Source organism: Poromitra crassiceps, assembly GCF_964638095.1.
Source record: "Poromitra crassiceps genome assembly, chromosome: 22".
Lineage (NCBI taxonomy): Eukaryota > Metazoa > Chordata > Actinopteri > Beryciformes > Melamphaidae > Poromitra > Poromitra crassiceps.
The window spans coordinates 15829220-15841145 of NC_139647.1; the positions used below are offsets into that span (position 1 = coordinate 15829220).

General features: G+C 42.8%; 1 protein-coding gene across 1 annotated transcript; it reads left to right on the forward strand.

The window, feature by feature from the left end:
• Positions 1-1514: 1514 nt before the first annotated feature.
• six3a (SIX homeobox 3a) lies at positions 1515-4257 on the forward strand (the record flags this gene model as incomplete). The annotated part of the gene is made up of 2 exons (XM_083658135.1): positions 1515-2206; positions 4065-4257. The coding sequence occupies 2 exons, from the start codon at positions 1515-1517 to the stop codon at positions 4255-4257; spliced, it is 885 nt and encodes a 294-aa protein (XP_083514261.1).
• Positions 4258-11926: the final 7669 nt, after the last annotated feature.

Here is an 11926-nt window from a genome sequence, read left to right on the forward strand (position 1 = left end):
ACTCACTCCCCCTCCGAGGCTGAAGTCGGTGGTCTATCTGGCCAACGCCGCAGAATGTGCAAATCAGAGAGAGGGAAGGAAAAGTTTTGAATTCCTCAATGGTTTTGTAGAAAGGCAGCTTAGGATCATTATGTCAGCTTTATTGAGGGCGGATTAAGCGGAGTCTAGATGCTACGCCTCGTACACGGCCCTTTCACAATGTGAGCACTGTTCGCGTTAGAGTGAACTCACACTATTTTAACACCCTACTAAGCCCTGTCTAAATATGAAGCTGTTTTAGTCATAAACATGAAAATCATACCGCCGCGGCTACCGCTATAAGCCGAGTCCTATGACTCGATGTGGACATTGATCATGCTCCTACCACTAGATCAAATGCATGAAAACGGCTTTTATGTCCCCAAGAAGCTTTCATGGTGCCATTTGATTGTAATTCCAATAGCAATGGTATTAATTTAGAGGTTCTGACCTGTTATAACCCCCCCCGTGATAAATGGGTGGCATCAAAGACTGGTGCCATTGACAAATTAGTTTTTGAATTCAAACGCCTGATGATCCTTGTTTCATCAACACAACGCACCACAAATTGTGTTGGTTGGAGAGGAGGCAGCGGGCAGGGGGCCATGGCTGCACCCAGCGTCCCAGAGGCAAGGCCGGGGACAGGAGGAGGGGCAGCGGCATCAGCTACAGTGCTACACCCGGGCCAGCACCCACCCAGTGCCCGAGTCAAGTCAGGCCCAGACCATGTCATGAAAATATGTCTTATCATCGGCGAGTCCAGGGCAGTGTACGATTTAGATCTTTTAGAAAATATGAAAAAGGAAAGTGATAAAAGGGGGAAAATGGCAATACCCTGCAGTGCGCTGTAAGTGATTCCTATACCCTTCTTTAAAAAAAAGTCCCTACAGGCAAAACTATGCGAAAATAATGTGCAAATTGACTCGAATCTATTCAAAACGTCTACTCCGCGTGTTGCTGCCAGGTTGTCCATTTGTGTCACCCTTTTTAAGCTCGCTCCTGCCTCCCTCCCTCCCTCCCTCCCTCCCGTCTCTGCTAAGCATCTCCAGTCTACATATCTTCTTTAGCTTTAACGAGTCTCGTTAAGATCGCAATAATATTCCACCCTCTAATTGCTCATTCCATTCAGCAGATAGGCGAGCATTGGCTTGTGGCTGATGCGCGGTGCGGTGGGAGGGTTGCTGTGGAGATCGGAGACTCTGATAACCCCCCGTGCGTGCTGCACAAGTGGTGAAAGCCTCGCGCTACGTACTGGCTAATGATTGGCACGCTTGACAGTGATTGGCAGGGCTGCCATGACAACGCTACAACGACACCAAGAAGACCAATAGAAAAGGGAAACAAAATGTTTCAATGCTACACTCAACGGCGGATTTAGGGGGGAGATATTATGAGGCTGGTGTCATTAGGCGATAGCCATTGAATCTTTTTTACTGGCCTATTTTTTCGGTTTTTCCTTTTTCTCTGTAATTTTCTTTCTCTCTCAGGTCATTTCCATGGTGTTCAGATCCCCTTTAGAGCTTTATCCCTCCCATTTCTTCCTGCCAAACTTCGCTGATCGCCCTCTGCTCCTGGCGAACAGCGCTCCCACCACCAGGTCTCCAGAAGACTTGTCCATGTTTCAGCTACCGACACTCAACTTCTCCCCGGAGCAGGTGGCGAGCGTCTGCGAGACGCTGGAGGAGACCGGGGACATCGAACGGCTGGGCCGCTTCCTCTGGTCCCTGCCCGTGGCACCGGGGGCGTGCGAGGCGATCAACAAGCACGAGTCCATCCTGCGCGCCCGGGCCGTAGTGGCGTTCCACACGGGCAATTTCAGAGACCTCTACCACATCCTGGAGAACCACAAGTTCACCAAGGACTCGCACGGAAAGCTGCAGGCCATGTGGCTGGAAGCACACTACCAGGAGGCCGAGAAGCTCCGCGGGCGTCCGCTCGGACCGGTCGATAAGTACCGGGTGCGGAAGAAGTTTCCGCTGCCTCGGACCATCTGGGACGGCGAACAGAAGACGCACTGTTTCAAGGAGCGGACGCGGAGCCTGCTGAGGGAGTGGTACCTTCAGGACCCATATCCAAATCCCAGCAAGAAAAGGGAACTGGCTCAAGCCACTGGACTCACTCCTACACAGGTCGGAAACTGGTTTAAAAACCGGAGACAACGAGACAGAGCCGCGGCGGCCAAAAACAGGTTGGTGCCTTTACGCATAGTCTGTCAAATGTGCACATAATGAACAGTGTCGAAAATCCGTAAATTCTAAAGAAAAAAAGGTGTTTCATTAAACTATATCGTTAAGCTTGCCGTTACAGTGAAACGGACCAGCCTGTCAGGCAGGGGGAGGGAGCAGCCATGGCTCCGGCGACATTTTAGTTATGAAAACAGAAAACACGAGAAACATCGAAATGCTGTTGTTGCGGTTGTAACCAATAAAAACGGTATTGTACTTATATAATAGTATGTTTTATAACTACAAGAACCTTCAAAAGAAATATAGATGAATCCATTCGATATTTTGAGGTGAATGTGGAATTCTATCCTAACGTTAGAATTATGCAAAAAGCTAGTTTTGTATCCAAATAAGGCAGTAATAAAATCAAAAATCAAATCATCAGATTGTTGTTCAACTCGAGAAGCGATTGTTGCGTCTGTCTTTTTTTTAATCCCAAGAGCTTGTTTATCTTTTCCGTAAGAGTGAAAGTAACAAAGCACAACAAAATACAAACTGATGGGCCTATACATTCAATTATGGGACAACAACGTTACACAATTACCCTAGTTATTTGTATTAGCAGCATAATATTTTAGTAATAGTAGTTTTAATGGTTCAGGTTATATCGTATATAGCTTATGTTTTGCTAATGCTGTGCAATACAAAGAGCTGGGCTGGTCTAAATATTTAGCGTGCCACAATGAATTCATAATATTTAGACCTACACCGAAAACCTGAACATTATAGGAGTTTAGACATATTTTGCAAATAAATTAACATTTATTGGATGTTGTTAACAAATGCGTTGTATGTAGGCTATAGCGGCTATAGGCTATTATAGTTATTGTTTTTATAGCCTCCTATGCTATATGGTTTGTTAAAGCAGAGTATCTCAAAGGATTACATACATACTACTGATATTATCTGACAATAAAAATGAGCATGCCTATTAAAAAAACATTATATAGGCTATATTCATAACATTGAGTGTAGTATCATTCCTTTGAAATGCTATAATTGATTAGAAAGTGAGTCAGAGTACTAAGCCATATGAATACTATTCTAATCTTTTTGCTAAATGAATAGGCCTGGATATATTTCCAGACCGCCATTATCCCGCTGTGATGGAGTTATTATCGTGAGTGGATTGGAGATAAACATTTAGGATGATTGCAGTACAACCTGGATCTCGACGTCACTCATTCATAAACAGCTCCTCCAACTTCCATCAATCTGTAATACATCTCTGTCAAAGCCTCATATGCGGTTGCATTTTGCATTTGGACGTAGGCCTATATTTTATAATAATAAGAAAACATATCTTGGTTTAGAGCACTTATAAAAGCAGAGTCATGACGTGTTTTCCCAAATAAACAAAACGTGAATAATAAAGAAATGGGGAAGATATAGGCCTAGAGCAAATGGACGATAATTATAAGCAGAATATAACTAAATAGCCACAGACCGTGGAAGTTGAAGCATGCTCTAAATATTGTTTTTAAAATGTTGGAATTAATTTCTTTGCAGGGATATATGACAAACCGTTTAAAGCCAAAACTGGATAGATTTAGGCGATTATTATGCCTACTATTGTAAAAAGAAGGGAAAATAATCGTCGAACATTTGGTAGTCTAAATAGTTCTCTGTTTTGTCCCCTGAAAGCAGGCTATTTGATAAAAGCATGCATGCATGGCTGGGGCCGGCAGGGGGAAGAAAGGCCAGTTTGAACCCTATTGCAGGGGGAGGAGGAGGGGGTAAGGGGGGACATTCTCAGGTCTAATTGCCATTTCTCTCTCTCCCTTTTCCTTCGTTTTTTTCTTCGTTTCTTTTCTTCTCCAGGCTCCAGCACCAAGCAATAGGACCGAGCGGTATGAGGTCGCTCTCGGAAGCCGGGCTCACCCCTCACAGCTCGGCAGAGTCGCCTTCGACCGCGGCCAGTCCCACCACCAGCGTTTCCAGTATGACAGAGCGAGTTGACACTGGGACGTCCATCCTGTCCGTCACATCCAGTGACTCGGAGTGCGATGTATGATACAGAAAAAAACAAACACAAAACAAACAAAAAGAGAAATATTTACAGGGAATATGGACCTGAGAGGAAGAAAAAAAGACTTACGAAATATCGCGGATGAGAAAAGGACCGATTGATATAAATATTAAAATAAAAAAGAGATACAAGCACGTCTTTTTTTTTTTTTTTTTTTTTAAAAAGCGCTTTCAAAGGACCCACGCCTCCCCATTCATACCCCCACACCACCACTACTATAGCCTATACTAGCCTACTTGCATGATATTTTTTATTTTTTGAATTCAAGATTTCCCATGAGGACCATCGATCAGAGGGAATAAACGCAGATCGTCTTGGGGTCTTCATCGCCTTTTCCCCCCATCTTCGTTTTTAGTCCAACTGGTGATGATAATGGTGATGATGATGATGATGATGATGAAGCAGCCGCCATGCAGACAAGATGCAATCCTGTTTTTACTTTATGTTCATCAGACAATCATTTTAAGTCGTAAGCACCTTTTTAATACACTTCAGTCACTGCCTGTGTGGGGTATATGGTCAAAAAATGTTATGACTGTATCAGATTTTTATTTTTATTTTCAAAATTTTATATTGAATTATGTATATCTCAAATAATGCGATCATTCTCCCGGCCTGTAATATACGTGTAGAAATATGCTTGTACATAATTATTTCCCTCCTCCCCGTCTCATCCTTTTCTATCCCTTCCTCACCTTTCTTGACTTGGTGTTCCTACATAAAATATTTGTCAAAACGTACAACGAAGTGCTCTAGGCGTTTTTGTTGGTTTGGTTGTTTTTGGAGGTAATAATGACACATTTTTACCATGCCATCACATTTCTGCAAAAGAGTTTTAATATAAAAAAAAAGAAATATTACTTCATCCAAGTCGTTGTACTGTCGCCTTTACCCCCTCCATGGACTCTCAAAGCGCTTATTTACATTAGCCCATTCAATGTTTCATTATTGCGAGGTTATCATGTTAATGTACATTTTTAAATCAAATACAGTATTCAATTTTCTATAACTCTTTGCATGAAGTCTCTCTCTCTTTCTCTCAATCCGATTACGAGCCTTTACGGATAAGGACATTGATAAGTGGCCGAACACATGTTTATCATGGGGCATCATTGGATTGTGCATTATAGGCTTGTGCATTCCCAAAGGTTATGTAGTAGCGGGTAAACCCACCTAAAAATCAGTTTACTCTTTATATTTCCTCAAGTTACCATGTTTAGGCTGGCATAACTCTTTATGACATGGATTTAGCAGACAGGCAGTGCTATGCTATATCAAACTCAGATTCTGTTGTAAGATCGGATCTTGAAAAGCATAACGCTTACGCTTTATATAGCCTATAATTGATTTGTGTTTACATTGGTGGTTGCATTACATGATGGCGTTGGTCATACCGGTAGTCACAGTTTTTCTTTGTCACTATACATCATGGTTAAAACTACATAACCAGTGCGTAAACCGCCATATGACTGTCCCTGCATATATAGCTACACATTATGGCAAACATCAGCGTCATACAGCACTTAAAAAATGTGAGTGCTGTTTCCCCTTTTGTTTACGGTTGCTAGTGAATACAGAAATTAAGTAAACGCGCCATTAAATGGGCTAATCACGATGGGACTCCTCCCCTGCCCCAATCTCCCATTGTGGCCTGTTGAAAAGAGCTTTTCTTCCTCGGACGAGAACCATTTCCCCCCTCCAAAAACGGCTTTCTTTCCTGCAGCCCCTTTCCATCTAAATCCCCAACCAATTATGCTGCAGACTATGGGCAGATTTGCTGTAGGACACTGTAGTTTTTGGATGTGGCACTGGCGCAGACGCACAGATTTGTCCTCCCCATGCTCCAAAGATCTTTCCAGTAAATACGGAGCTGTATTAAGTGGGCAACAACACGGAGTCGCCGTGAGGCAGTCACCTAACAGAATGTAGGACAGAGGCTACTGCTTGGCCCAGGGAGACTGCTGGACCACTAGAAAGTGGAGGCTGGCATAAAAAGCCACTGCGGCAGCTGTACAAAGGAAACCTCCAAATCCTTCGACTGAGCTTGGATGTTAAAAAATAGACCCAAACTGCGCATGTCTGTCTCCAACAGTAGCCTAAAGTTTACCACACATTTCATTGAGTATCAACAGGATTTTCCCAGCAGCTCCTATGCCAAAACAAAACATATATGAAACACAGGCCCCTTCGTTGCACCCGGACGGGGGGAGTCAATCAGAACAGACAAAAGAGGGAAAACGTTTTCTTTTAGATAAAGACTAGTTTTTATTTATTTTCTTTTTTTATCATAGTGAGTGTATAATCTCACAAGACAGACTTTCGATTATGTTTTTTTTAGATGATGTGTTCCCAGATTGTAGTGATTGTAGCCAAATTATTACATTGTTACAACTCAATTATTAACAAACGAGGCCACCCGCCATGTGCACCAGTTGCCAGGTTGAGCGCGCGTTAAAATAAATAAAAACAATAAAACAGATTAGTTATTCTTGTGAAATCCCAAGTGCTGAATATGCGATTCGGGTTGGCACAACTCTAAGTCGATATGAATAGGAAACTTAGGCTAATTGAATCGGTCAAATGCATTTGTCTGGCAATGGATTATGTTTTTTTTCCCCCAGCTGCAAACGTTATCAGTCTTTATACTGGACGAAATGTGCGCATAAGCTATCATAAGCTATCTCCAGGCATAGGTCTCCTTCGGATTGATACCATCAAAACACAAAAACATGTGCCAAAGCTTCAGCCACACTGGGCCTATTATTGATCGTATATAATAACCCAGGCCATAAAGCAAACAAACTCCAAAGCCTGAAACAAGCCATCTCCGACTCAGACACGCAGCCATTGGCAGTCGATTGCAGATGAAGTAAATCTGTATCTGTTATTTTAAACCCATTCTGGGTCTTAAATCGGCCTGCTATAGACAGATAGGACCTATCAAGAGCACCGAGGGGCCATGGCACCGCCTCACCACCAGACCCTTATCATTCACCCCCCCCCCCCCCCCCCAACCCCATCTCCCCAATTTACGCACTCCACAAGTTTATTGGCTGCGACAAGTCCCGGCTATGATTGAGATTAAATTAATCGTAAACTGAAGAGCATTTTTTTAATCGCTATAAGGAGGACACGGGGATTACGGATATCTGAAAGATGGAGCCACATAGGGACTCATGAATACAAAACAAGTGTGAATGGGCTGCATTTGCGCAATGTTACGTTCATTAAATCCAGAGTGGCTTTGGAAACTCCGTGTAAATGCAGATCTAAAGGGCCGAGTAAAAATAGTGTTTGTGTATAGTGTTTGTGTAGGACGTAAAAGTCACATCCAAAGAGGTAAACTTTGCAGTTGCCTTCTCCATCCTAAACGAGGTCCGTCGGTCTTGCAATATTGAAAACATAATTGTATATTTATAATGAATTTCACAAATATCACAACAAACTCATACATAATACATTTTAAAATAAATGTAGATATTGTAACGTTGCCATGGGCAGATAAAGAACAAATAGCCTATAAACCACACATGAACCAATAGGAACAGTGATTTTTTTTAAAGGCATGTTTCCATTTAAATATGACGGTTAAATTAGCTCATGTAAACTGTGCATGTAGAAGCCAGACTGGTAGCCTATAGTAAAAAGTGCTGGAAGTGTGAGTCTATCTGTTGCTGGCTACATGGGGTCATTAACAGTGGGGGAGCTCTTGTTCGTGATCTGTCAACTCAAATATGGATCACAAGACAAAGGAACTTAGCGAGGAGTAATCTCTGTGTGTGATACTTACATGAGAGTAAACGAGACTGCGAGACAAGTGCGGCAACAGCAACAATGCAGACACATGTTTTTCTTTTCACTCCCTCCCTCTCCGGCAGCTGTTTTATCTGCAAGTATACGACTGTCAAACAAAGAACATATAGAGGAAGGGAAACAACCCAAGTTTAATTTGGGGAATATATTTGATCTTTTTAGACTGACATACGAAATTCATAGTCCATAAACGGATCTAGTTGTATGAAGAAAGCACAAGCTATAGTTTTTCCCCCCCTCTCTTCTGAAAGCCTAATTGATTTTTGTCCATTAAGGTTGTTTGCCCACGATAATCACCTACTTGAGGTCATGGTTTACCCATCTATTTATTCACCACCAAAACATAACTGGTGAGCAATAGAGGCAGTGCGAGGCGAACTATAAGGAACAAAAGGGGAAGGGGAAACTATTAGGCCACAGTGTGGCGGTGAGAAATACTTGCCCTGCCCTGTTTTTCCTCGGATTTCACCGGTTAACTGAACACAACTTTCCTATTGGTGTGTATTCATGCAGCACCCGCTTCATGCAGCCTCGCCATGCTGTCAATGCAGGAATGGACGGGGCCCTTTGGACTATAAACTTTCTGCTCTTTGTCTCCCCTCTCTTGAATAGCTAAAGACGTCGGCCTGCGGGATTCCTCTTGACTAAGGAGCAATAGGCTACACACCAAGTTATAATACATGCCTGGCGCGTCAGGCCTGTCATCCTGTAGGTTTGAGGGACTGCTATACAGTTCTGCCTCTGCTATTTAGCAACGCAAACAAACATTAACAGTCATTAGCCGTTCATTGTCTTTCATCAATTTGTTTACAGGCAGATGCCTAAATCCCATCTGCTTTAGGAAAGAAATACAAAAAGATAATCCCTGAGACTGAGACGGGTCACAGAAAAACCTATATCCCGGTACCCTATAAATCACCTTAAATTAATATAAAGGCCTAAGGAAAACTCACTGTTGACTATCAGACACAGTCCTGGGTACACATTAGGCCTACTGTATTCTGATAGGTCATGGGGTCAAGTCATTTGACCCTGTTGCATGCAGGTAAACGTAAATTTGACATTTTTGGGGCGATTTTAATTGCGGAGGCGAAAACTGTAACTATGAGCTACAATTACGCACTTTTACGCACCTTTACGCATGAGCGCTTTTGACAAAGGGAGTATTTTAATTCGTGCGTGTGTGCATGTATGTGCATGTATGTGCATGTGCATGTGTGTGTGTGTGTGTGTGTGTGTGTGTGTGTGTGTGTGTGTGTGTGTGTGTGTGTGTGTGTGTGTGTGTGTGTTAGGTCTTGAGGTGTGTTAAACGCTTTTAACAACATCTGACGCTATGCACCTGCTGCTTGACGATAAACTGACCCCTATATCTCTCTCTCTCGCGCCCGTGCGAGCGCACGCACACGCACACGCACGCACGCACGCACGCACACACACACACACACACACACACACACACACACACACACACACACACACATGCACGCACGCACGAATGAAATACTCCCTTTGTAAAAACAAAAACAAAAACAAATAACGCGTAAAAGTGCGTAGGCTACTTGTACGCTCTCATAAGTCCTCTCTCTTGAAGACCGGCGCAGTATTTGAACCTGTAATTCTATTAAAGTGTAATTGTGAGGTCACAGAAGGCGATGATACACAGCATCAGTGGTAGCTGCTCGTTTGAATTTTCATTCCATACTGTCTGTATATGCAGATGGGGTCACGGCATGTCTGCCTGTCTCTCATATATATATATATATATATATATATATATATATATATATATATATATATATATATATATATATATATAGGCTATATATATATATAGTGGTGTTTGGGAGGGGGAGGGGTTAAGAAATGCTCTAATGCCTATTAGTGTGGACTGCCATAGCACAAGCCTCATCTTTTTAAAACAAGCATAACATGAAAGCAACCCAACTTTAGCTTGCTCAAGCGAACATGAAGGCTGTGTGTGTGTGTGTGTGTGTGTGTGTGTGTGTGTGTGTGTGTGTGTGTGTGTGTGTGTGTGTGTGTGTGTGTGTGTGTGTGTGTGTGTGTGCGCGTGCGTGTGTTAGTGCGTGTGCGTGTGCGTGTGTGTGTGCGTGCGTGTGTGTAGGGGGAGCGGTGATGGGTGCAGGCTGTGATCTCTCGCCTTGTGCACACCGAGTGGACAGAGGGGCTGAGCAGCTTAAATAGAGCCTCGGCACCTGTGTTTTCTACCGCCGTTCTCAGGCCTTCTCATAGCACGGCAGTGACGGCACCGCACGGCACTGTAATGTATGCAGTGAGAATCACACCGTCAACACGCAGACACGCGTACCCACCATGAATGGGCCAGGCGCGAAACCAAAGGATGAGTCGATGCGGGGAAAGAATATTTTCAACTGTGCGCAAAACTGAATAGCCTCCATAGGCGACATGCTTTGTTTTGACCAACTGCGCCGCACTTGTTCTATGTAGGATAATGCCTAATATGTAAGCACTTCACACGCTTAACAGACAATTGTTTTGCAATTTTTTTTAAGAACAAATATTAATTAATTTATTTATTTATCAAAGTCTAATGACTTAAAGCTATATCGACACATGAACAACATTAGTAGGCATACATTGGGCTAGTTTTGTAGGCTAAGCATATTACAAGGAAAGGCATTTCAAAGTGAGGCTGCATGGTATAGCCTACCTCCAGACGCCAGAGAAGTATGGGCCTACATCAGCCCTCTCCATTTAGACGCTCCATGGCGCCCCACCTCAGCAACCCAAACCATTTCTATTCCCACTCATTTTGTAAATAATCTTTGTCTCCACAAAGACACTAAGCCTAAGATGTGTTTATTCACAAGAAACCATGAAAGCAAACGCCATGCTAGTGTTACCTCCGGACTTGGAGCGTTTTGGTGACATGTCCCTTTTCTTCCACTCGCATTCTTTTTATGAATTGGTGATTGTCCCCTGGTCTGATAGAGAATGCTATAATTGTCTGTCTGAGCTGGAGCTCCTGGCTCCTCTGGTATTGAAAGCACCGGATGAACCTGGACACACACACCCAACCCCGCTGCGCCTAGCCAGTTCACTGCACCAGTCATCTTTTCTTCCTCCTGTGGGACGGTGACACACCTTCTTCCTGTCCATTTTGCCCGCGCGGGAATGAGACTGCGGGCTAATTGGCCTAAATGACCCCAAAGGCCTTTTGCACCGAAGGCGGGACATGTTGCCTGCCTTTTTCGACAAGGCAAATTCAACTAGGAGGACATTGCAGCAATGGTAATTCCGTTAGTTTTTTTTTACTGTCCAAGCAAGATAACAGAAATAGGCCTACATTAAATTGGAAAATATAGCACATTTCTAAAATTGTCTGTAGATGTTAGGTTTCTTACAGATTATATATATATATATATATATATATATATATATATATATATATATATATATATATATATATATATATATATATATATATATAGGGGCAAAGTAGACTTATTATATTTTGGGCATTTCTTGTGGGAAAAGGGGAAAACAATATGACTGACTATACCATAAAAGATAATGTGACCATGCTGACATGCAGTCCCAATTCGAAATCGAGAAATCATATGAGAGAAAATTGGCAACAATTTAAATTGTTAATTGCTTATGTTGGTAAATAAACAGAACATATATTCAGGATAGTTCTGTATTCTTAAACGTTATAGGCTTAGCTGAATCATTCTGAAATATGTAGGCTAGCCTAAGCCTAGAATATAATAGTCCAGCCTATATAATGGTGATTGGCCTTAATACGTGACACCGTAAATAGCCTGCAGCCTGCCGAGCCATACGCCCCCTTTTTGTGCCT